Raw genomic sequence first — 27,799 nt, forward strand, 5'->3', positions numbered from 1 at the left:
TTAAATTGCTAATCTTCTCCACTATTGTTTCTACTCATTTTGCTGCTAGTCTCATAATTATCTTGCCTCTCCAGCTGCATATGTATCTTTAACAAAGCATTCACCAGCTGGCATATCTTCAGATAATTTTTAGTAGAATTCGAGAATTACAGAAATCAGCCTCCAAAGGTTTTCCAACAAGGCTTGAACCAAATATTTGCCAACATGTCCTGCTTGTAGAAGGCGTTTGAGGGTGAAGTAGGAAAGATATTTTCTTCTACCCTGTTCCTGACAGGCTAGAGAAATATGAAGGGTAAAAAGAGAGACACATTGCTTTCACAGCTGTAATAAGGAAAGGGGATTTGTGAGTGGATCAGAGAGCCTGAAGTGCAAACAATAATTAACAGAGGATAAAACCTTAGCGAACTAACTGTGGTGATTACCCCAGAGATAGCTCAATCTAGGATACTGTTGAGACAAGCCTTTTAAGTTATAATAGAGAGTGAACAAGATTTATTAATAACATTCATTAATAAGATTAATTTTTCCAAAAATTTAGGTCAGTAGTTCTCAACACTGGCTGCACATTAGAATCCCCATGCTCTGGCTACAATTAAATCAATTAAGCAAAAGCCTCTGGGGGTGAGGCCTAGACATCAGTCTTTTAAAAAATCTATCCAGCCAATGCCAACCTACAGCCAAAGTTGAGAACCACTGATTTAGGGATATTGGGAAAGGAAGATAGAAAAGATTAGCACAAATTATCTGGAGCCTGATTAGGTAGTTTCAGAATGCAAGAGTTGGCAAAAGTGGAAGTACTGATCATCTACAAGGGAATATCCAATAAACCTCCAGTGGAAGATGCAGGTGAAGCCTGGCAGAGGAGAAGCAGAAGGATAACAAAAGATATAGGCCTGATTAGCGAAGCTTTCATTGACAGGGTTTGTTTAAACAACGGATGTCTTCAGGAGACCCAGAACTTACTGACTTGTCTTTCCCTCTCTAGGGTGCCCACATAATGCAGAATCTGGAGGAGTGTGTCAGACAGAAAGTAAAGAGAGTTAAGGTAGTAAAGACACCATGATTCAGCAGTGTCTTTACAGCTTGTAGAAATGGCAAGAACTAACCTCAGAAGCAGATGAAGATTTTACACATTTAGCAGAAAGAAGTAGGAAATGAAATATTACTGGTATATTCCCCTACTACAAACAGACATGTGGCCTAAAGAAGGGGGCCCAAATGTTTCTGTTACTGCTGAAGCTGGCAAGTTATTCAAGGTCTGTAATAGGCAAAGGCTAAGGACAAAATGGTGAACAAGAACATGAAAAGATTCTTAATATCAGCCATCTCTAGAGAAACGCAAATCAAACCCACAATGAAACCTCACACCCATTAGGATGGCTACTATCAAAAATGAAACAAACCAAACAAAAAATCCAGAAAATAACTAGTGCTATTTTTTAAAACTTGTGCACCATTGGCAGGAATATAAAATGATACAGCCACCACTATGGAAAACAGTGTGGAGGTTCTTCAAAACATTTAAAAAAGATTTATCATATAAGCCAACAATTCTACTTCTGAGTAGATATCCAAAAGAACTCAAAGAAAGGTTTCAGAAATATTCGTGTACCCATGTTTATATCAGCATTATTCATAATAGCCAAGAGGTGGAAGCGACCCAAATATCTACTGATAGATGAATGGGTAAAGAAAGTGTGGCCTTATACATACAACAGAATATTCAACCTTAAAAAGGAAGAAAGTTCTGACAGGTGCTGTAACATGGATGAGTCTCAAGTACTTTATGCTAAGCCAATCGCAAAAAGACAAATACTGTATGATCCTACTTATCTATGTACTTACAAGAGTCAAATTGATAGAGATAGAAAGTAAATGGTGGTTGCCAGGAGTTGTGGGGAGGAGAACATGTGGAGTTGTTGTTTAATGGGTACAGAGTTTCAGTTTTGCAAGATGGAAGAGTTACGAAGACAAATGGTGATGATGGTTGCACAACCACGTGGATGGATGTAATACCACCGAGCTGTACCTTTAAAAATGATTAATTTGGTAAATTTTATGTTCTGTGTATGTACCACAATTAAAATTTTAAAAATATATATGACCAGATATTTTTAAGTGCAAAAAACCGAGGTGGAGTATAGTTTATATCATATTCAAACATTCTGGGGGTAAGAAAGGGGGATAAAATTTAGCATAATCTGTGTTATGACTTACTTTTATTTGTATGTATACACACACACATTCATATCAAGAACCATTAGAACAGAAAATGAATAAAATGAGAGAGGTGGAACTAAGACTTCTCAGGTACACATTACTTACAGTATTGACTTTTGAATCATGTAAATGAATTGCTCATTAACAATAATATTAAGGCATTTTTAAAAAGTTGAGAAGAGGCAACGTTCGAGGAGAAGTTGGTGAAGCAAGAGCCTCCCTGGACCTCTTGGGGGCCTTAGGATTTAATGGACGTATCAACAGTGGCTTCATTCCAGGTGGTTGCAGCTCCCATTTGTATCTGGCTGAGACGAATGTGAACTAAAAAGGAAAACACTCCTGGGCAAGAGGATGCAAGGGCCTAAGAATTCTCGAGCGGGAGGGAGTGGAGCAGCTACCTTGGTATAGGACTAACAGGGCCCAACATCTTGCTGAGGATGGAAGCGTACAGAGGACTGGAGGGGTGGCAGTGTGCTTGGAGAACTGCCTGCCATATATGAAGGAAGCCATGGTCCCAAGAGGGAGTGAAGGCCACATCATCCAGGAGGAGCGGGGAACATGGGGCTCAAAGGGGAAAGAGTAAAACATAAAGGAAGAATCCTAGAGTGTCACAAACGCCACTGTTTCCAAGAGGATTCAGTGTGATAGGGATCCCCTCCCTCTATATGGAAATATAGTGTCCCCTGTAATCCCAGCACTTTGGGAGGCCAAGGCGGGCGGATCACGAGGTCAGGAGATCGAGACCATCCTGGCTAACATGGTGAAACCCTGTCTCTACTAAAAATACAAAAAATTAGCTGGGCATGGTGGCAGACACCTGTAGTCCCAGCTACCTGGGAGGCTGAGGCAGGAGAATGGCATGAACCCAGGAGGCAGAGCTTGCAGTGAGCTGAGATTATGCCACTGCACTCCAGCCTGGGCAACAGAGCAAGACTCCGTCTCAAAAAAAGAAAAAGAAAAAGAAAAAGGAAATACAGTGTCCCAAGTAACTTCTAGACCAGCTCTCTGTATGGAATTAAGTTCACAAACTGCATATTTGCTCTAGACTCCAGCTCAGCTTGACCAGCGACCTAGCTGGTTTGAAACCAAGGACATCGTCCTTGTGCTCTGCATTTCCCTCTATTTCTTCCCCAAGGCAATGCCATTTTACCACTTGGGGCTTTGGTTGTCTAAGCAACGTGGGTCTGATGAAGGGAATATATTTTTCCAGGAAAATTGTTCTAGGTTAGCATACATTCTTGTTGGGTACATTTCCAGAAGCAGTATTGCCAGGTCAAAAGATATGTGCACTTAAAGCTCTGATAAACATTGTCAAATTGTCTCCTAAAAAGGCCAATTCAACTTGCACTCCTGGCAACAGCATAGGAGGCCTGCACCCGCTTGTTCTCACCAATATGATGTGTACTGCCAAGCTTTTCTACATTTGCCAAACTACTAGGGGAGAAATGTGGTCTTGTAACTCTTAAATTTCAGTAGCGAGAGCCATTGATACTACTTAATGTAAATTGTATTATTGTGTCAATTAGGAAAATTTTTCCCTTTGCTATTATAATGCAACTATTTCCCCCAGTTTGTCTTTTGACTTTGTGGCATTTTTGGTGGGCAGACATTTATCCATCTTTCCTTCATGGTTCCTGGATTTTGCATCTTGCTTAGAAAAGCTTTCCCTGCTGGCCAGATGTGGTGGCTCAGGCCTGTAATCCCAACACTTTGGGAGGCGGAGGCAGGTGGATTGCCTGAGCTCAGGAGTTCAAACCAGCATGGGCAACATGGCAAAACCATGTCTCTACTAAAAATACAAAAAATTAGCCGAGCATGGTGGTGCATGCCTGTAGTTCCAGCTACTTGGGAGGCTGAGGCACGAGAATCACTTGAGCCTGGGAGGCAGAGGTTGCAGTGAGCTGAGATTGCGCCACTGCACTCCAGCCTGGGTGACAGGGTAAGACCCTGTCTCAAAAAAACAAAAGAAAGGCTTTCTCCACTGTAAGACTGTATTTTTTAAAAATTCTCTCTTGTATTGTCAGACTCTTTCAGTTACAGTCTTATTTTGAGGGAAGGCAGGTTTCCGCCAGTTAAAATAACGAAAGCATTTCATAAAATCGGGTATTCTACTTACATATTGGTTTTGCAAAAATACCATAGTTTTGGTCTCCGCTTCTACTGGAACGTTTTCAAGCATTTCTCACAACTGTAACCTAGAAATATGTCTACAGACACATAATTACATGGAACACATGCGGGACTGATTCTTCAGGCCTTGGGCAGCCTGTGTCCTGTTCTGGCACCCAGACAGGAATTGTATTTACAGTCTTCACAACAGTCTCCAGTGAACAGATCACACTGTGTGGGAGAACCACATTTGAAAGGGGCCTCAGTTGAATTTTCATTATTTGTCAATTTTCAGCATGAAGCCACTTCTTATGAATTTCATGGGACAGGTCGTTAATACCATGTGCTATAAGAGATCCACTAAAGAAGAATTTTCCTAAAGTGTTTTATTCAGAAACTTTAAGAAATGTTTCCAGAGCGATGGTTTTATCAACTTCAAAATAGGGCCAACTTTTAACTTGTCTTGTGTGAGTTGGAGGATCTTGCAGAAGCTGTCATAAATCCCATCTCTAAGAAAAATACTCCCAATGCCTTATTTTTTTGGGACAAAACGCAAAATATATTTAACATGCTGCATCTTGGGGGTTAAAAATTCTAGAATTCTTGACAGAAACACAATCCTTCATAGAGATGTGTTTCCAAGGATCCCCACCAACATAGTTCAAGAAACCTTCATAAGGAGTAATTTGTTGTTCTCTTTTGTACCCTCCACTGTCCCATGTACCTACCAGAAGCTGGTGAGCAGTGAGGTGGTCCTGCCAAAGGATTAAAAAACAAGGAATGGAAAGAAGACTTTAAAGAGCTGCTGTGCCTTAAAGCGAAGAACTGTAGAGTCATTCATTTTCCCCCCGACACCTAGACCAGCTCTGGACTCAAAGGAGACAGCCATGAAGATGATGAAATCACAACCCCGCTCAGATCCTCAATACCACGTCTCCATGGGAACACTGATGTTTTCAATTACCAGCACCTGGAAATACAATCTTTCTCGAGTAGGATTGATTGACAGATTTAGCAAATAAAAATACAAATTGACTGGATATGGTGGTTCCCGCCTGTAATCCCAGCACTTTGGGAGGCCGAGGCAGGTGGATCATTTGAGGTCAAGGGTTTGATGCCATTCTGGCCAACATGGTGAAACCCCCATCTCTACTAAAAATACAAAAATTAGCTGGACGTGAGGGCATGTGCCTGTAATCCCAGCTACTCGAGAAGCTGAGGCAGGAGAATTGTTTGAATCCGGGAGGTGGAGGTTGCAGTGAGCTAAGATCGGCCACTGCACTCCAGTCTGGGTGGAAGGGCAAGACACTGTCTCCAAAAAAAAAAAAAAAAAAGCAAGATGTCTAAACTTAAATTTCATATAAGCAATAAATAATATATCGCATAGGAATTCCCTATGCAGTATGTGGGACATATACTTTAAAAGTTTTTTTAATGTTTATCTGAAATTCAAATTTACCTGGGTGTCCTGTACATTATCTGGCAAGGCAGATACTTTCAAGGCAGCCATCTTAAGGACAGATGTAATGAATAAAAAATTCTTCCTTATGATAAAATAAAAACTTGTCTTCTACCCATTGGTGGTCCTTCAAATATCCAGAAAGCTACAGAGTCATGAAAGTCAGAGAGACTTGGGTTTGGTTCTGTTACTATGTGACCTTGGGCAGTTTATTTAACCTCTCTTTTTTCTGGTCTCTGAAATGGGCTATAATACCTGCATTACAGGAAAACCATGATTATTATAAGCTCCAAATGATCTTATTCAGCCCAGGTAAAATAATTGTAATCAGTCACAATTGTGAATGTTCATCGAAATCGAGAAAAGACTGTTCTCTTAAGGGTGAACCACTGAGCTGACCATTATCCCTTTCTTGGGGGATGGGGAGAAATATGAGAGAAATAGAGAATGGCTACCCTCTGATTACCATGGAATTTAAGTTAACTCTGTACATATTCTGTATCTGGTTATTGTCAGGTTCCTAAATCTGTTGCCTAAAAAGTACAAAGAGTGTTCCTACAATACATGGTTTTAATATTTTCCAAGTATACTAACAATACTTTTGAGACTGTTATAAAAAATGAATATTAGTTGTAAAGTAATTCTTGTTAACTCACTTAAAGGTTAAATAAATTTATTCACCAAAGTTGTGATAATTAACGCATTAACTGGATTTCCCTGATCTGTTATAATTAAAGTGTTCAGTAAATAAACTTTGTAGATTCCTTTGCAAAACAGATTTCCTTGCAATAATTAATTGCAGTTGTTTATATTAAAAATTACATAAAATCTTATTTTTCCACTTTATGTCCATTTCCAATATGGTTTTGAGTTGCTTCCTGGTCCCTTGCCTGTAGAAGCTGGCCAGTTGCCCATATCTTCTAGTGAGGTACCACAGTGGAACAGAACTTCCTTCCCCACACCCCTGCTGAGCACTATATTTCCATTAATGCAGCTCAAAATCATTTGATAGCCACATCACCAACTCACTTCACTTAGCTCTCAACTATAACTCCTTTTTTTTTCTACCTATGCTGTGGATAAATTTGTCTTATATCCTGCATTTCATTTTCCTATTCCCAAATGTATAAGACTTAGTAATTTTACTTTTTATTTGTAGGTTAACAATCTAGCATGTCCAGATCATTTTTGCATGTTTCTAAATCTTCATCTGTCATCTGATTGTTTTAAAAACACTTCTTAATATAGAAACTCAAGCTTTGAGACAGGATGACTGAGGAATCTTAGGTTTAAAAACTAAAAGAGAGCACTGTGTAGAGTTGCATTGGGATAAAGTGGTTTTTCTTACCACCAACTGTTTGGTAACCATCATTTGGGTCCATTAACAAACAACAGGAGTGATCAGGTGTGTAGTCAATCGCTGTAGTGCATCTGCTTCCCAGGGAGGCCATAGAGGGAAGACAATTGACAAAGATGATAGGAGGTTTCTGCAGTATTGTGAGCCCAGCAGAAAAATAGATAAGATTTATTTACATTGTCAAACATATGTTCAAGAATGTGAACTACAATCAGATAATGATTCTTCCCTACTATTTTTCCACCAGCCTGTTGGTAAGTGAACATCATATACTGTTAAAGCTCTGACATTTATAGTCATCAATATGGTTTTGGAACAGCTTTCTAACTGGCAGCCGGGAAGAAAAAGGCATTTTCCTCAAAGGCCATCCTTGGTCTTAAGAGACTCAAGTACCACATATCAGAAAGATAAGAGGCAACTATCAGCCAACATCACCAAGTCCTGGCACCGAGGATGGACACTCCTCCATCCTGTTGAAAACATAATTCAGCCTAATCCTAAACAGTGTTTTCATGTTATCCTCTAAAGCCAAACATTTTCCTGCAAAGCCGAGCATAAATCAATTGTGCGTTTTGAATTTACATCATGTCAAAGACCCACATTTCTTGTTGCTTCCCGGTGGCTATTTTAAATCCTTCTATCTTTCTCTTTTACTTTTCAAAAGAATTTTTTCTGCTTTTCTCTTTCTAATCTTTCCCCACATTTAGCTGTCAGGGAGGTACTCTTTGCATAAACTAGGTGAATTCCATGTTTAAAAAATATGTGCTGGGCCAGGTGCAGTGGCTCATGCCTGTATTCCCAGCACTTTGGGAGGCCGAGGCAGGCGGATCACGAGGTAAGGAGTTCGAGACCAGCCTGACCAATATGGTGAAACCCCGTTTCTACTAAAAATACCAAAAATTAGCCGGGCGTGGTGGCGGGCGCCTGTAGGCCCAGCTACTTGGGAGGCTGAGGCAGGAGAATGGCAGGAACCCGGGAGGCGGAGCTTGCGGTGAGCCGAGATTGAGCCACTGCACTCCAGCCTGGGTGGCAGTGCCAGACTCTGTCTCAAAAAAAATATAAAAAACATGTGCTTTGTTGCTTTCCTTTTTTTGTTGTTGTTGGTGGTGGTGGGGAAGCAGGATAAGGAAGAATATATTTTTAGTGTCTGTTAAATTGCTAAAGCACTCACATTAGGAACAAGTAAGGCAAGAAACTAATCAATAAGATACGGGCCAGGACAGAAAACAAACCTAAAAAATAGCCACTCGGAAGGTAGCATGGTACAGTAGAAAGACTGGGGGCTTTCCGTTCAGCCAGAAACATGGAGTCCTCTACTTCTTGTGTAGCCTTCAGCGTGTAATTCTCAAAGCCTTTTTCCTTACCAGCAATGTGGGGTAACTCTTAACTCAAAGTGTCGATTGAGAATTAAGAAAACATAGGTCCTACCACAGAAAGACCTGCAAAATCCTAATTCCTTTCAGTACCTACCAATAGTATGTGTAGGTGAGGGGAAGCAGGGAAGGTAGGGAGGAAGGAGTCGATCTGTCCAAAATGGCTTCGGAAGGATTCTTTTGGCTTTTCTCCAGAAGCAGTAACAACTGGAAATTAGCTCTGTCCCCTAAAAGCTGGTGTATGTATATGGTATGAAAATCACTATCTCCATTGTTCATAGATTAACAATAATTCATAGGCAAGTTGGCTGATGACTCCTGCAAAATCTCTAAGCAGCGTGGCTTCATTATACATAAAATCTCGTGGATAAACTTCATTTTGAGGGTCCTGCTCATGAGGTGTTTTGTGAAGTTCAGTTTTTTTAAGAGAACATTGTGAAGCAGTCCCTTTGAATATAAAAGGAATCTCACTGGCACAAACCAAATGTCCAACCATGCTGAAACATGCAGACAGGAGGGAGAGGCCACAGGGGTGTGTTTTATCTGCTGCCATACTTCTTTCCTTTGCTTCACGAAGGAGTATGGATCTTTTAAGATGCATGTGCGGCAAATGTGGGATTCCTTGGAGGAAAATTTGAATTAGATATTAACCCTGACCAGCTAGTTAATTCCCGGGAGCTCCTAGGCCAGCAGAGAAGTACTTAGGTGCCAATGACAGTAAGCATATATTCCCGACTGTGGGCATTACGTATTCCCTGTGGAGAGAATCTACTATCTCCAAGTGACAGCAACCTAGAGCCTCCAAGGTAATAACAGAAGGGTGTTAAGAGAAGGGGAATGAGGTAAAACAACATTTCACCAAGGATGAGGTGGCATCCAGTGAGTTCCAACCTAAACAGTATTTATCCCATCAATCCTCATAACCATATTTGAAGAATGTTCAGTAACTTCCCAGTGCCTCTCTCCCCACTGACCCTGTTAGGGAGTCACTGATGCCCGTTTGGACTCTAACCTTGTTTGTTGTTCTGAATGACAGATAAACTCCTGTGGCTTGGGACAGATAATCTTTGCTTGGATGTTTGTGCTGCTCATTTCCAAACATTTTAAGTAAACTTCTTTGGTAAAGTGAAATTTTTAAGAAACACTCCTCTTCTAATCTAGACTGTGTTAAACCAGAAATGGAATTTTGATGTGTCATGCTTTAAACCATATAATGATGGAAAGAACTATAGAAATTTTTCAAAAGCGATTTTTAAACCAGTCTCTTCATTACATAAGGAATTCAAGGGATTAGAGTCCAGCTTTTCTGGTTTAGCACTGTGGCAGACAGTTCTCAAAGGCAGCCCTCAATGATCCCTACCTCCTGGTAATCAGGCCCTTCGGTAATCCCCTGCCCTTGAATGTGGACAGACCTAGTAATTTGCTTCTAATAGAACATGGCAAAAGTGATAAGAGGCCACTTCTATACTTAGGTTATGAAAAATTTCATCCTGCCTTCGTGGTTTGCACACTTTGATGAAACAAGCTTCCCTGTTGAAGGGCCCCATATGGCAAAGAACTGAGGATGGCCTCCAGCCAGCAGCCAGCAGGAACTGGGCCCTTACTCCAACAGCCTATGAGAAACAAAATCTTGGCACCAACCAACCAACGAGCTCAAAAATGGATCTGGCTCCAGATAAGCCTTGGGACGACTACAGCCTCATAAGAGACCCTGAAGCAGAGGACCCAGTTAAGTGCTGCTCAGATACCACACCACAGAAAACTGTGAGATAACTGGTTCAAAGTCAGTTTTATGACAATTTGTTGTCCAGCAACAGATCACAAGTATCACCTTATTTCCAACTTTAAATAGTAATTACCAATAACTTATAGTGTCTTTGGTCTATTTTAGTTTAAAAACATAATTGGGAATACCAAAATGAAAGTACAGTATGACATAAAAAACTTAAAATAACAATCACTCCACAAATTTATCTGTGATTCATTCTGAGTATTGGGGTGATCCATGTTTTTATTGTCTTCTTAGTACTTTTATGTATTTTCTAAATTGTCTACAATTAACAGGCATACTTTTAGAATCAAAAACTGACAGTAAATGTATCACTGAACGTATAAGATATCCCACTGTCAAAATGCAGTCAATAAATATCAAATATATGCACTAAATACAAATTCTTCACAGAATTAACTACCTTTCAAACATGGTTTCACAAAAGCTAATGATCCTTCTAATACTGATATATTAAACTGATACTTAAAAGATACATTTCTAGAGGTAAGAATGAGCAAAAGAACACACACATGAAAGTACTAACATAATCTGAAATATATTTGAGTGACAGAATCAGGATAAATGGCCAGGACTACCTTATCTTAAAGCACTGTACTCAAGCTGACTAAAAATGAAGAAAAAATCTGAGTGTACATCACTCTTTATATCTTTTGATTAGAACCTTTTTTTGTTAGGTTACATTGTATGTGTCTCCACACTTCAAATATATTTTTGGAGAATAACTTGATTTAAAAATGACACACCAAGCTGGGCGCAGCAGCTCACGCCTGTAATCCCAGCACTTTGGGAGGCCAAGGTGGGCGGATCACAAGGTCAGGAGTTCCAGACCAGCCTGGCCAATATGGTGAAACCCTGTCTCCACTAAAAATACAAAAATTAGCCAGGTGTCATGGTGGGTGCCTGTAGTCCCAGCTACTCAGGAGGCTGAGGCAGGAGAATCATTTGAACCGGGGAGGCGGAGGTTGCAGTGAGCCGAGATCGCACCACTGCACTCCAGCCTGGGCGACAGAGCGAGACTCTGTCTCAAAAAAAAAGAAAAAAAAAGACACACAAAAATATAGTCAAAATATAGTCAATGAAGAGTTCCAACACTTATTTATATACATTGTCAATGAACTTAAGCAGAAGGTAGAATATTCAAAAGTCTGACTCAAGTAAGTCATTTGGGATGCCTATTTGGCAAAGGGAGGAATCGGGACTCTGGTCGCTAAATGATGAAACAACTTTGCAGGGGAACTCATCATGCATTTTGTTATTGTTGAAGTAGAAAAGGATATTAGATATTTAGCTACCTCAAATCAGACCTGAGTTAGCAAATCGGTTTTACTGACTTGTTTGGAACCAGATCAGGTTGAGACATGAAACAATGGAAAAGCTGTCTAGTTATGGAACATAAGACATTTCCAATGCTCCAAAGAAGAGCTTACAATTATCTTAATATGAATTTTGCTACTCTAGAAAATCCAGATGTGGTATAGCTTCCTGAAAGAGGCCATGATCATGTCTTCCTTATGAAGTTACCATCTTTTTAGAAAAGAATACATAAGCCCTGGTATAATGGTGAGGGGCAGTGGAATGATCATTGGTCTCAGCCTGAAAAGATCTATCTACTCAGTCATTTTCTAGCTGTGTGATCCTGGACAAATAAAAACCTCTCTGGCTTCATTTAAATTATTTATACAATTCAAGTGATATTTATTTACTATTTCAATGGCTGGCTGAAAACCTTATATGAGATATTAGAGCTTTATATACCAAAATTGACACATAAACGTAGGACTTCAAAAAATCACTATGAGCATAATGAAGTAGCTAAGACACAAAAGGTTCCCCAAGAGAAACAATTCAAAATTAATCCATGATCAGATATGGCACTGTAAAGTTTAAGAAAACATTGCTCCAAACCTATTACATTCCTCTGAATTCACTGGTCCATTCTCAAGCAAGTATGCTATGACGAGACTACTGACCAGGACATATGTCCATTGGCTGGTTATTTTTGAAACAAACTTTCCTACACTGGATAATTAAAAACATGGCTATGTACATTTCTCTTCCTGGTTGGCCCTCCTTTCAGAAGTGCAGTCTTTATGTTAATTCATTTTTAACTCATGCCCAGAGACATTTCTGAAAGTGCATACCAAAACACTATACTTCTGCCTCCTTGAAAAGCCAGAGCTACACACACACATACCGCTAAGCCTACTTGGGGCTTTGAAGCACAGCCAACTGCAGCTGAAAGGCAGGCTCTTCTACTCTCTCCCTCACTCTAGGGACTATTATTGCTTTCTCCATAGAGATTCTGCTATAAGCACAATAAAAATCAATGAAGACTTGGAACAGCTAAGACTAATATTTAAAAAAACGCTGAGGCTCCCGAAGTTCACATTCTTGCAAATTTCAGATAATGCCCCAAATATAAGTCACTCTTGGTCATATACACACTGTTGTGTGTGCATGCATAGTGTTCTAGCTTTCTACCACTCTGACCCAGATATTCACCCACGGTGTGCCTTTCTCCCAAATCCTTTCCTCTGGGTACCCTAAAACCTGCTTCTGAGGTAGAAGCCCATCCTAGAGCCCCTGCTTCCTTCCATTGCTCTACCTGTTGAGCCTGACTGAAGAAACCAACTGTAGATCAATGAACTTTCTGTCACCTCTCTCCCTAAACCATGCTGTACACTGGAGATCAGGGTAACTATCAGTCCAGGGCCTTGGCTACCTCTAACCTTCTCTGGTCAAGTCAAAAACCTGCCTTCCAATTTACTGAGATAAAGAAAGAGTGCAGGGTAACTCCCTCAATGTCTCTTATCCCATTTCAATGTCCGTTTCTTCCAGTCCTTCATATCAAAAGGCATGTCCTTCCCCATAAGACCAGTTCCTCCAACCTGATGTCTAGAGGAGAAGACATTGAAAATGAGGAAATCAATAGATGGTCGCTGTAGTAATACAAGGGAGAGGTAACAAGGGCTGGAACTAGAACTGAGGCTTCAAGAATGTTAGTATGTCCCCTCAGCCTCCCTCAACTGGAATTTTCAGAGAACCGGCTATCAGGGATATAACCGCTAGCACAGGGGTGCATGCCCTTGCAAAACTAGCATCAAAAGAGAAAGGAAGAAACTTTACAGCATACTTCCATTCTCTAGAAGAAGATGGTTGAGAAGAGGTAGAAAGAAGAAAATAGTATAGAACAATGATCCCTAAAATTAGATTATGTAAAGTAACTTCATAGAATGTTGGAAGAAAATGTCTATTTATATTTACATTTCATCTTAGAGGAGGAGGAAATTACCTTTACTAACATTTACTACAGACTGACACTGCTACCATCTCTCCAGTGACATCCACATCGTTTGCATCTTCTCAGGACCTGTAGCTTAGGTGACCGAAGGGCAGAGTGGAAGTCCCAACAGTTCCCACACTCTTTGGTTTGCTTTTAGCATGCAGCAAACTGAAGTTTATTTATGTCAAGTTGGGTGAATGTACAGATTTTTATTAACTCTTCTGAATTAAATAATCTTCACAAAAAAAAAAAGGCTTAAACAGATCCCTGCAACAGAACCGTGGATTTAAGATGCTTATAATGCAAGAAACAAACAAGCAATAAGAAAAATGGCAGAGACAATGCTTCTCCTAGAACAAAGGAGTTAAATATCAGGAGTTAAACCAGAGAGAATTTCATTTGATTTGGCAAAACTCAGCCACACCAGGAGTTAAACCAGAAAGAGTCTCATCTGATTTGGCAAAAACTTGGCGAAAATAATTATCAAGACTATTTGAACTAAGGATGTACATCAATGTTGTTAGGATAAATTTTAAGATTAGAGTGAGCCCTGAGAAATTAGCTAATGATAAAATCTGTGCAAATAATATCTTGGAATAAATTAATATACATATATTGGAGGTGTTTGCACAAAAAAACTTTTAACTGATAAGAAGATGCCAACCAAGAAGTCTAGAGGCCATTGGCATAGAAATTGGAGTCTAAGGCTGTGGGAACTACATTTCCCAGTCTTTGTGCTGGGGCAAAAATAACTGTACTTTAAGATTAGTAACATTCTAAAAGAATGTTTTATTTTTATTTGGGGGAAACTGTTGAAAACTTCTTAACCTCTATTTTATTTTCTTCTCTGTTGAAGTCTTTTAATTTGCAATAATGAAGTATGATAAAAATGTGGGTAAACTATTATTCCCTTAACACACTTTGCTTTACATATATTCTTAACTTAGCACATGAGAAGTAGTAGCAAGAAAAAAAGAAACCTATTTTTGTTATACTTCACCCTAGCTAGACACTCAACATCTACATAGACGTTGTTACATAAAATCAACCAAAGTTGCAGAGTTTGGTAGGTGAAGTCAGATATTTCAAATGGTCATACAAACTATTTCCTGCCCAAACACCTTGTCCTTGACTCTACTGACTTCCAAGCAGATTTTGGTAACTGACAAGTCAATCCCCAACATGACTGAAAGGACCTTAGTTACTGAAGTATTACACTAAAAGACAAAGCTCAAGTGTCTTTGCCTTGTTTATGGGACCCCAGTGGCAGTGGCATCAGACATACACAGAGAAGCAGGCATGGCAAATGTACTGTTTGGTGGTATCAGATCACCATTTAACAATAAAAACACACATTTCAAAGCACCTTGTCAAAAAGTAATAGATAACTGTATCTCATTACAATTTCCCTTACTACAAATACGGAAAGTAAGTATTAAAATGATCCAAAAAAGGAAACAAGATCCTTTCTTCTCCTCCCCCTCCTTTTCATTCTACAGGTCAATCCTGGACAGCCATGGGGGCACTTCCCAAACTCTCCCACCTATATCCGAGAAGTGGCCAGGCCCATCTACTTCTGCACGGATGTCAAAGAGGACAGTCCACTATTTCCAAAGAAGGTAGCAGTACATGAGAATTAGGAGCTTTGATTTTTTTTTTTTTTTGATTTTTAAAACAAAAAAAGTCCACGATTCAACTTCCCTAATGCTTAAGATCCAATTTTTCCAATTAAGATTTTTAGAGTTGAGATTCACTCTAGTGTTCTGTTTTTTAAAGAAAAAAAAAACGAAAAAAAGAGAAAGAGAAAAAGAAAAGAGAAGGAATGTGTGTAGGGTGGGGAAGAGGTTTCTGTTACATTAACTGAAACTTACGGGACAATACAGAAGTCAGCCTGAGGCTCTAGGACTATTAGCACAAGAGGAAAGAAATGAGCAGGCATCACGTCAAAGTTTGAAAAGCTCACCTGGGGCAAATACTGACAACTGGGAGCAGTTCCTTAAGACTTCTCTTATTTTAAACCACTTATCTTTTTCAAAAAGCTTATTTTACTACTTAAAAAGAAAAATCCCTAGCTCTTTCAGAGGGGTAGCATAGAAACAGACTGAGATAAAAATCATTGCCTTAAATTTGTCTTTGAAGTGGAAATGTGATCATATGCAAAGCACTAAAGGAATAAAAACAATTTCAATTGCCTTCTAAGATGACATGTCAATAATCAAATGCATGAACTAAATAGCATGTGATCTCATAGGTTAGAATTACCCTTTCCATCAAGGCCTCCCACATGAGACCCAAGCCTGGACAAAGAAGGGATTACTATTGCTTAAAAATGGCACCTAATTCATGCCAGTAGAAACTCCAGGCTCTTCAGTGTTGGCCTCCACTAAAAAGGCCAAGAAGGAAAAACGTAATACTGTTCCCTTGAATCTGAACATCATCAATGACACTTGCTAAAGCAAATTCATAAAGTTATGCAGAACGTTGGGACCCTTATGCCTAAAGTAACAATCTGCCATCCTTCTGAGGATATCTGATACTATTTTCATATTTAGGAAAATTTTACAATTTGACTTTTAAATGTACACAGGCCAGAAGAATATTACTATATTACCTTAATTAAATCTGTAATCCTGCCACACATCCCTTGCTTTTTAGTGATTTATTAACTGATTCCCTCTCGAAGAGGGGAGGGCAGGAACCTTATAGTCTCATGTCACTTACAATGGCTGGTGCATGGCTAATACTTATTAGAAATATTTGTTGAATGAGTGGTTAACATTATTAAAACTCCCTGTTTTTGATGTCCCCCAAATTTACCCTATTTGTTTCTTAGTAAACATATATCATACATATAACCTTTATTTAAAACAAATAATAGAAGAAGTTCACTTTAAATAATCAGGTATTCCATATATTCAAGTGAATATGTTTTATTAAATGCATACTAATATCTTTCTATAGTATGTGAGTATACATAATAAATTAAAATGTATATATTTATTAAATATAGATAGATATAATACCAGAACATGATTATTTCAGATGAGAAATCAAAATAAACCCATTTTTAAGTATCTTTTGGTCACTCCAAATTGATATTGCTCATAAAAAAATACACTAATTTTCCCTGGGGAAAAAAAATTAATTCCATAGCAACGCAGTTAAGGGACGTGTTTTATTTCATAGCTTTCTGCAAGCAAAATTGCTCTGATACAAAATGAGTTCAATGATACAGGTGCTACTGTCCACTCAAGCAAAAGAAAACCTCACATGTATATGAATGCACTTTATACTTATATTCTTACAGTATAATAGGTCTAATATCCAGGATGCCTCTGGCCTCACTGAAAGCAATGGCACAGAAATGCTGCAAGGTACTTGAATATCATAGTGCTGGCAAGTGCTTGAAGTAACTTCCTGTGAGTTCTCTGTCAGATACTGCAAAGACTGTGTGTGGGTGTGTTTGTCTTTCTGTCTTCCATCTTTTGGTTTACATTTAAATCATCTCAAAAAATATCCCCTGCACATATCATTCAGCTTCTCAGAGTTTCCATAAAAACAGGAAAATGTCATGAGGTATCCCTAACGTCAGGGATTGATGTAGTGCCGTGGCTGTCAGAGAGGATGTAGACTTACCTGTAGGTACAGTAACTGAGTTTAGTGTGTGCCCTGCACGTTACAGTGCAGAAATGTTAGTTCATGTTAAACTTTTCCTCCTCACATATGATGTGACTTTAACCCCAGAAAATCTGACAAAAAAATTATACAGATAAAATAAAAAGACAAATACACAAATAAGGCCATCTGCAGAATTTTAAACTCGCCTCTTGCAATATTTCACAAGAATTTCTACACCATATTTTACATCGTTCAAACTTAAATAATAAATGCTCAAGGAAGGGCCTTGGTAGAACCAATTGCACTATCTCTTTGAGGACTTGTCCAATTTGCTGGCAGGTGATTTCCTCTGGGGCGTGGGGATTTTTGAAGGCTTCGCTGTGGATGGCCGAGAACCTGCTCGGGGTGTAGGTCTGTGTGTCTGGGGGACAGTTTCCACATCTGAGCACACAGACTGGATTTCTGAAATGTCAAAGTCTGATGCATCACTGCCTCGGCGGCTGCTGGCCCTGCTGCCAGCTTTGCTTCCGGCTCGACTTCCTGGTCGGCTGGGAGTCTTCTTGGAATCTGAGGAAAGAAGGTAGAGACAGCTCACCCTTATTATTGGGTCCATCTGCAACCAATTTTTGAAACCTGATGCCACCTTTAATCTTAACTTTTTTTCCTGGTGTGTAGTAGGCACTCAGAAAACACTTGTGGATTCACAGCCTTTCCCTATTACACAAGGGTATGCAGGCTTACTCTAAATAGACATAATATAGAAAAGGCTAGATTTCTATCTAAAAGGTAAGTTTCGGCTTCCCCTACTTACAACAGGATTCCATTTATTGCAAACAGACATAAGGCATATATCTATCCTGTAAGATTCTGCTTTCTAAAGTTTCAATTATGCATCCAGGGATGCGTGTGATGCAAACATAGAACAAACAAGGCAGGTTTAAGTCTTGCCCAAGAATAGGTAACTCCAAGAATGTAGGAATTCAACAGATGAGATTGGAAACTTTAAAGGGGCTTCTTGCTTGCTGAGCTCAGAACCCAGAGATTAGTAGGTTCACTGTTTTGCGAAGCAATGTGAGCTGTACCGGCGTGAGGCTCAGTGTGGCTGGGTTTTTCCAACCACCCCAAAGCAGGGCCCTGTGTAATCTCTGAGCTGGTAGAAGAGCCAAAATCTTTCAGCTTGAAGGGGTAGAATACCACTGTATATTTTCTTCTGTTGTACGGTAATTCCTTCATCTTTCTTGGACACTTTTAGACACGTGCACCCATGACTCACTTTATCCCCAACTTTTGGAGGACTGGGGCTACATATCATTTTAAGACTACCTCAGGGTCAATTTGTAATTTCTTCCCCAATGAGGAGGAAAAGGGACTTTAATCCTCAGATGACCATGCTGCAAAAGCCATTGAAAAAAGAAAGGCACCACACTCACCAGCAAACTGTGTTCGGACTCTGGCAGCTGCAGTTGTTATCAAGCCACTGTCCTCCCCAGAGTGGAAGCCTTTCCCTGATAAATATCCTGGAAGTCGAAGCTTGCTTCCTTGTATTGGCGTTCCCTGTATTCAACCAGCAACAAGACATTTCAAAATATTGCTCCTGTACCATGATATTCCACTGACACCACTTCTTTACATACGGGTGGAAACTCTCTGCTATTCCTCTTTAGGAGGTGGAGGGGCAGAAACTCTTCAATTAAATAAGGCATGGGGTTCTCCCTTGATTTTCTCTTCTAATTTCTCATTCTCTCTCAGAATTCAAAGAAACTTTCTACACAATACGAATTCATGGTTGAAGAGAAAACAAAATGGAGACTGAGCACAAAAGTGATGGCAAGGAGAAATACATGGTGAGTATGTTAGTATCTTTCAGACTGTCAGTGAATACTACAGAGTTAATGGTGTATTGCTAAAAAGATGGTGACTGCATGTGTACAGGGGGCATGGAGCAGAGAAAAGCTGTGCCTGGATATTCTGCTGCCTCCATTGCTTTTATGGAGCTAGGCAGAGACAGAGACAGAATGATAAGTAAATAAATAATGGATACAGACATCATTTAAATAAACAACTGCAAAAAGAAAAAAGTGGTTTTTAAATAACTTGCTACCACATCACTTCACTTCCTGGCTCTATCACTTCTACAGTCTTTACAGACAAAATACATAGGCAACATTTGGAGAAATTTTTTTTTACAACATTTATATGAGTTTGTAGAGAATGTCTAAAACAATCAGAACTATGAGATTTTATTATACAATCATTGCACCTTTTCCAGATCGCAACATTTAAAAAATTCTCCCAAAGTTAAAAAAAATAAACAAGTATCTTGAGGAACATAAGGAATGTAATATAATATTCCTCAATGAAAACACAGCCAGAGAACTATTTGGAGGAAATGCATTGAAACAAATTACATGTATTTTTTAAACAACTGATTTTCCCTTTATTAGCTTAAAATGTTATAACCAGCTGATACATGAGTTACTTTTATTAATATTAATAGTCATTTATCTACATATGTGTATACTATACATACACTTAAGTGTAGTATCTATATGTGATTTGTATACATAGAATGTTCAAGTTTTCAAAATACTTTTACACACATAACCACAATTAATCCTCACACTCACCTAATCATAACCTTGAAAATGTGAAAAATCAGAGCCTGAGGAGGGACTTGATTTGCCCAAGATCTGACAATGCTGATCTAGCTAAATTCCTAACTTAAACAGAATCTCAACAACACGAGGGAGTGAGAACCCACAAATTATGAAACATATCACTCAAGGTGGCAGAATTCATAACTGCAGAAGACCAAAATCATTCTTCTCAGAATGCCTTGATTGTTTTGATTTTATTTCACAGTCCCTCCCATAGAAACATGTTGTTTTTTTGTTTCATCAGGTTATTTGAAATGAAACACATTTTGCACTAGTCAAAATAACTACTTAGACTTTGACAGAGTTTCCATTTAAAAAAATTTTTGAACATAGCATCATAGCCTTCAATATTTAAAGCAAATGTTAATATGTCCCCTTGAGGTTGTTTGAATCTTTCTCAGTTTTTGCTGCAATAGATCCATAATAATTGACAAGACATCTCTAGAGGTAATATATAATACTAACATCACCCACTTGGTGGGAAGGGGTGGAAATGAGGGGCTTGGGAAAATGAAGAGGAAGAAATGAGGAAACGCTAAAGAATGTGTTGTTTCTGTTCCAATTCTCCCACTTCTCAGCAATGCGGTTTCCGTGGAGTCATGAAGGTAACACATTTTTTCTCTGCCTGTCACTTATTATTAATGTGAGGATTAAGTAACAGACAAGAAAGTGTTTTGAAAAGCATAAGAGGGCTTTTAAAAGTTATCATATTACTTTTTTTTTTTTTTTTTGAGACGGAGTCTCACTGTCGCCCAGGCTGGAGTGCAGTGGCGCGATCTCCGCTCACTGCAGGCTCCGCCCCCGGGGTTCACGCCATTCTCCTGCCTCAGCCTCCTGAGTAGCTGGGACTACAGGCGCCCGCCACCTCGCCCGGCTAATTTTTTGTATTTTTAGTAGAGACGGGGTTTCACTGTGTTAGCCAGGATGGTCTCGATCTCCTGACCTCGTGATCCACCTGCCTCGGCCTCCCAAAGTGTTGGGATTACAGGCGTGAGCGCCCGGCAAAAGTTATTATATTACTTTTATTTGAGGATCCTGGCCTTTAAGTTACGTCTTTTATCATTAAGGTGAAATACTTTCTTCAATTTCAAGAAAAGGTATTTAGGGATTTTTCCCCACTAATTATTGGGATTCCAATAAAATATCTGATTATTTTGTACCTATGTCTGTTGTTTCACAGTGAAATTTCTTAAAAAGATATACAGTTGATTTTCAATTGAAAGTAAATGACCTGCTACATGAGTTAATCTTGGCAAATTTTGTATCACCTAAATATCTTCTCCCCATATATCATGCCATATTAAAAAGTTAGAGCATGCTTAAATTAGTTATTAAAATCTTAAAAAAACCCATACATTTATTACCTGTTGAAAATGACAGATAACTTTCTGCATACCTAAGCCTACCCACTCTGACCCCCTGCACTGATACTGAGAGCTTACGTCACACCCGCCCGAAGTTTTGGGGCAGGTATAAATGGAACAGACATTCAGAAAGACCATGCCCACAGTGAACATTCAGTAAACATTCTTTTCAGTGATTCTCTTGCAAATGATACTGCCTTTTACTCCCATTTGAAGGGAATGTGTTGCACTTCTTGCCCATATTATATCTAGTATATTTAGTAGCTTTAAAAGAAATTTTACTGAAGTCTGGATATAATCTATATATGTTACTCTCCCAAGAGGTAACAGTGGAACTAAGTGTGAATGAGAACAAAAAGGAGGTAGTCTGCAGGAGCGACTGGGTCAAACCGACACTGTTTAAAGAGCTGCAGACTATCTTTTCTGTTAACCCCTTACTCTCACATCTTCCAAGAACTGCTGGGTTGATACTTATTTTATGGAAGTGTCTAAAAAGCCATAGGGTTAGCAAAGTACATATATTGAGGGAGTGGTGCAACAATGTTAGTGGGTGATAGTTTCAGTTAAAGGAGAATGTTAAGACTGGACTCTGGGGCCTTACAATACCTCTGCAGATGGCACGGGAAAGTCTGAGCACTCTGCTGCTTTACAAGGAGTTGACATTTTGCTGTTTGTCAACCATGGTTTACCATAATTGCGTGTTAAAGGATGGAGAATCTGTATGGAACAATGGCAAATCAAATGAAAAGGATAGCAGATAAAAAAACAAAGCCACAGAAAGAGATATTCATAGCAGAGTCACATTTCACAGTAAGAATAATAATTTAAAATAAGTGGAAAGATCCAATGGCAAATCATACACACCAAAAAAATGAATGAAGCTTTAAAAAGAAAAATCAACCTGGAAGATCACAAAGGCTCCCTAAATAGATCATCTCTATGTGGGCCACTAGGCAAAAGCATATATTAAAAAAAAAAAACCTGTATTTCCCATAGTGTGAGAAGGTGCACAAATGGAGATAGCTGGTTCTACAAATTCTAGGGCCCTAAATAGAACATTCAAAAGTCTACTTGGGACACTGATTGCAAAGGCGGAGGAAAAGTCTTCATCCTGAGTCTTACCTTGGGTGTGGTGGTGGCAGGGACCTGTGGGGAGGCCGCCTGCGCAGCCTGACTGGACACAGAGGTGGACCTGTTGGGTGAAGCGCCTCGTGACGATGGCCGGGATCTTCGGCCTCGGGGTCGGAAAGCAGCCATACCCTGGCTGGCACCGTCTGCTAAAATGAACTTCTCACGCAGTTCCATGTTTGTTCTTCCTTTGGCTGGGTTACACACACACAACAATGCACACAAAGAAAAGAAGGAGAAGAAGAGGCGCTCAATCGTTTATGGGAAGAATGGCCACTTGGCACCAGAGATCACGTTGAGAATTTCAAGAACATCTTTTTGCCATGCCAACTCCAACTCAGCATAACAAAAAGTTAAATGCATTCCTTTACAATGCATTCCTTTTGGATACAGGTGAGTTTGGGGAGGAAAAAATAAAGTGTGCTTATTCTAACACTAGACACCAGCAAGAATAACCACTATTAAAGAAAGTGTCAGCATGAAAATGGAAAGCTCATGCTAAAATATCATTAATCCACCAGCTACAGACGCCCACATGGTTTCATTACCCTCTCATCACACTGAGAAGACAGACCAGTAAGGCAGGGACTGTGTCTTTTGCATGTACCATTGAGGTAAAGAGAATGCCAGTATTTCAACATTGGGATAAATTAAACAATATAATTACACAGAATGAGTGATGGCTTGTTAGTCATGATGACAACATATAAACTTCTGGATTTTTCACTTAAATGAGGCAGCTAGTATTTTTATTTTATGCCTTGAAAAACTGTTTTACCAACATGCAATAACAAACACCAGACCCAAGGATCTGTGAGGTAGTCAGTGATACAGCACTCATACAAACACATATGCACACGGAGAACACTCCACAAGAACCCAGTGAGCAACGTGTTAGCATGTGTTTGATCACTTATAACACCTGCATTTGTAACACAACCAAAGTCACCAAATTTTCAGAATTTAAATTTGGAAGCACCAGCTCAGCTGGATATGAGTTAAGCCATACGCGATGGATGAAGCATGTTATTTTAAAACAAATGACTGAAGCAAGAATGGAAAAGTAGGAAAGAGAAAAGGAAAGAGGGGAGAGGCAAAGAGAGAGGTTGCCAACCTATAGTAGGCTGAGTAGTAGTAATTGAAGAGTTTGATTCCGAACGTAACATTTTACTCCCATGATGATGAACTAGAAAAAATGACACAGGATACCAATCACATTAAAGAATACTGTTAGCAGAAGAAGAAAACAAAGTACAGTAGTTGAATATGCAAAGGGTGCTCAGATCCGGCCTTTAGCACACATTTTAGAAGAAAAGTTGCATCAGGAAAAGAAGCACTCAAAGGATTGGCTCAATAAGAAAAATGTATTTGGAAGACTGTGCCACAGCCATGCTAACCTTCCTAAGCAGCCCAACAGAACACTATGTATTCTGATTTCTTCATAAACGGAGTTGCATTTCACCTTAGGCTACATTATTTTCAAAATATAAAACAAACAGGAGCTTTTGTTCTTGTTTTACTTCTCTCACAGGTGTGTCTTTGGCCAGGAGAGAGCAGGGCTACTGCACATGATTGTATAACAATCCATGGTGGCCTTGGCAGAGAAGCCTGATGACTGATATGTCTATGTGTACCAGATGGTGACACCATCACCAAAACCAAGAGGCCCTACAGGAAGAAACCTAGGATCCCACTTGGTAGCTGAAGGAGACAGCACTGATGTGAACATTTGTTGTTTGCTAAAAAGGATTACAGTGAGCTCACAGGTAAAAGAAAATTATAACGATTTTGTTGTTTTTTTCTTGGGGGGGAAGAAAAATGGGCCTACTGAGTAATTGGTACCTAATTAGAAATGGCAATCAAATGACCACGTGTAACACAAATTGGTTAAGAACTTAAAAATTGACAGAAGGACCTGAAAACAGAAAAATTAAAAGCTAACTTAGGACTTGGGCTGGAAGATATGTAGGGAGCTATAGTATTATATGTTTATATTTTTAATGTTCTAATCTGCAACTTCAAAGAGTCAAGTTAGCATTGGATTATTATTTAAAAATTTTTAAATTATGGCTTTCCTCACCTGCCCTTCATTTCATAAAAACTTTGACCTTTAAACTTTTATTGTCCAGTATTTTCAGTCTTTACCACCTCAATTTTCTTTTCTCTTACTTTGCTATGTCATAACAGACAAAATCCTTTCCTTGGTTGGTATAATTGTTTGGAAAATCATAGATGTAAAAGTCTCCTAAAGAAAATGGATTCTAGTATTTCCCGCCCACCATATTTATCCAGAAGAAGTTAAAAAAAAAAAAAAAAAAAAAAAGAAAAAGAAAAAAATGAGAAGAACATGGTTTACATGACTGCCACGGGTTCTTTGGGAACTTTAGGCTGACAGACCAATGTGAAACATTCACTATTGGAATAAATGACCAAAATTATGCCCAGTATGTTTTGGTGCTGGATATAATATAAAATCGAAATACTTTCATGATGTTATCATGATAAGCATCTCCTTACCCCTGCAAGGATCATTTTTCACTAAGAACTCATCAAGTGCCATCCATCCACCTCCAACACGAACCATCACAGTACTCCGCAAGATCCGGACCAGTCGCAATTGCTGGGAGTCTCCAAACTGTTCAGTGAAGAAAGAAAGAACCTCTAGTTGTCAATAATAATTCTAAACTACAGGATGATGTGCAATTTGCAGTAGCTAAAGCAACCGACTTTAATTTCTTGCTTAGTTCATAGCGATTAGTAAAATTCAGAAAAGGGGGTTTGTAATGATTTGCGTTAGACGGCTGCATGCTGATTTAGCCCAAAGGAAACAGTTTGAAAAAAAAAAGATTACAAAGGTTATTAAGTATACTATCAAAGCTTTGGTCTAAAAATTATTTTTCTTTCTTATGACAGAAACAATATTAGTAAGGCAGTAATTTTAACATGTTTCTAGGAATTAGACATAGCCATGAAAGTAAGCACTGGCCCACTTGCCCAGGGCTTATCCAAAATAAAATGATTCTAAGAAAAATTTAATAAGCTTTGATTCTTCTTCATTAAACTCTCTCTTACAGTAAAACTGTTTTCCACTGAACTCTGTGAGAAATCTTATAAACTCATTTTGTTTTCTCTAAGAGCAGTTTTGACTTAAGAAGAATAAAGTAAATGAGTATGACTCATACAAATTTCACAGTCAACTAAAATTTCTGCATCCCTAATGATCTGGTAAACCAATTTGTTAAAGGCTGGATTAATATGCCATTTTAGATTACTGTAATATTAGAACAGCCAAATGACACATTATTAATGATACAGCTGCCAAATCTAAAAGGTTTCTCTCATAGTTGTCTGTACCATAACTGTTGATACAAACAGGCAATCATCTTTTTCTTGCCCTTTCAAGAGATCTCCAATAATGTAGATATGCTACAAATTCTGCAAGTCCTGAATAAATTTCTAGATTCCAGGTTTCTGATCCTAGGTTTATGTTTTGAAAGCCTGTGAGAAATGATTTTATACTTTAAATCATTTCTAATAGGTTCATGTCCAACTCATAAAAACTACCAGACTGAATTTCACAGTTGTCATCCCAGCAGACAAGAAAGCAAAATGAACAGTCAATTAAACATAAATGGCTTCTTTGTAAAGCAGGTAACATACAGTTGTGACCTTATTTGGGCTCATTATGGATAAACAGAAAACTCTAAGTAGAAAAAAATCTGCTACTTTTCAGTGTTTTAATACTGAGTTTCAAGAAGAAAACCCAAAAACAATACCAACCAAATCCCTCAGGATCCTAAAACTCAGAAGGACCTAGAAAGCATGTAAAATGCACCAGCAGGAACTCGTGTGTTTTTCCATCGAACTTTTAAAAACCACTATTTCTAAATCTTTTTTCCTTAAACATTGAGACTTAAACTTTCCTATAATTCTTCCTGAAATGTTAATTAAAATTTTAAAACAAAAGTGTAAATTTATTTTGTTAGAAAAAAATTGGTGCCGCTAATAAGCAAAGGGAAAGGAGGGGATTTAAAGAAAATTACCCTTAAGGAACCAGATAATGGGACTAGATGATTTTGGTTCAAGATTATACTCAAAACAAAAGTTATAAGGAAATAACTAAAAGTTCCTTATAGAGATGATATTTCAAGTGTAATGAATACAGATAATTTTCTGTTTTAATTAGGCATTCTCCAGACAACTAACATTGTCTTCAGAATTTCTCTAAATTTTCCCAATAACCAAATTACAAGACAAGAGAAAATAGACTAATGTTGCTGACTGTGCTTTCAGTGAGTAAAACCTTTTGAGGTATTTCTCTCATCCTCTCTGCAAATAAAAGATGCTCTCCCATTTGCTGACTCCGAAAATAGCAAGAATGGAAAAGTAACATTTTAGTATTATAGTAAAACTAACAGAAGTTTTAAAAATCTATCCAAAGTAACTATTTCTATTTTAAATAAATTATTTGCTTGCAATAAATGAAGGTAATAGATAATTTGAAGCTTGAGATGTAATATGGCTTTAAAATGGAGTGGCAGAGTCATATCTAATGTAATATGGTCAGATACTATAGATAGCATGGTTCTTTCCAAAGTAAAAAAAAAAAAAAAAAAAAAAGCTTCATGAACATGTTTAAATCAAAACAGAGTATCTCTTTAGTTTCAAAATTCTGATCATGATGTAGTGCCACTACACAGTTTATACTGACTTAAATGTCAACATAAACATTTTATATTGACTTAAGTGCCAATATAAACATTCGATCAAGATGGCATAAAATGTGACTTTAAGATTCTGCATACATTACAGCGATAACTTTCCTCAAAAGGAATGATATTACTTAAAGCCTACTGAGTTAACATTTCTACTCAGAGATGCCAAGCCCCAAAATCAGTGATTTTGAACAAATGGCAAATGGCTTCTTTGGAGAGAACTTGTTACTTGTGGCTGAGTGCCAAGGAGACCTCTTGGCTCTCTGTCTTCCTGTGTCACTGCCTGAGGCTGATCCTTCTCGGCTACTGTAGACTGTATGTCCTAAATAGTTAAACATCAATGAGCCTAACACAGATGTGTGGAGAATCAAATTTGTGTTCCAATGAGTACTAGCATAAAATATATGCTCATATTATAAAAAATGGGAATTAAAAATTGCATTTGTAACACTGTAGCAAGCCAAGCTACAATTCATTATCTGGTTTGCTTAAAAGTAATCTCCTCATCTGAGACACAAGGCAAAAAGGAATCCTAGATCAAGGACCCTTATAGCGCTTACAGAAACACCACGCCAACCAACAATGTAGTAGCTAGGGAGACAGCATGGGAAAGATTGGCCATGGCAAGCTTTAATGACTATGAATTAAAGTTAAAAAAAAATCATCAGGAACTTGAGAATACATTCCACTGGTTTATACCTGATTTCCCAGGAAGAACTGATAA

The 27,799-nt window shown here is 38.5% G+C and overlaps 1 protein-coding gene across 23 annotated transcripts in view; it reads right to left on the bottom strand.

Annotated features, from left to right (window-relative positions):
* Positions 1-16,507: 16,507 nt before the first annotated feature.
* The window catches only part of DST (dystonin), a 495,141-nt gene continuing 483,849 nt past the window's right edge, over positions 16,508-27,799 (bottom strand). For 7 of the 23 annotated variants that reach the window (XM_032140274.2, XM_032140269.2, XM_058432038.1 and 4 more), the window contains 7 exons: positions 27,775-27,792; positions 24,878-24,995; positions 23,475-23,546; positions 22,355-22,554; positions 21,839-21,949; positions 18,642-18,765; positions 16,508-17,778 (listed from right to left, as the gene is read on the bottom strand). In XM_032140274.2, the coding sequence (XP_031996165.1) occupies positions 17,516-17,778; positions 18,642-18,765; positions 21,839-21,949; positions 22,355-22,554; positions 23,475-23,546; positions 24,878-24,995; positions 27,775-27,792 (906 nt within the window). In that variant the 3' untranslated portion in view covers positions 16,508-17,515. The remainder of the gene's footprint in view (positions 17,779-18,641; positions 18,766-21,838; positions 21,950-22,354; positions 22,555-23,474; positions 23,547-24,877; positions 24,996-27,774; positions 27,793-27,799) is intronic. The other 16 variants (XM_032140288.2, XM_032140272.2, XM_032140287.2 and 13 more) reach the window with 5 other exon arrangements.

Source organism: Hylobates moloch, unplaced genomic scaffold, assembly GCF_009828535.3.
Source record: "Hylobates moloch isolate HMO894 unplaced genomic scaffold, HMol_V3 SCAFFOLD_20, whole genome shotgun sequence".
Classification (NCBI taxonomy): Eukaryota; Metazoa; Chordata; class Mammalia; order Primates; family Hylobatidae; genus Hylobates; species Hylobates moloch.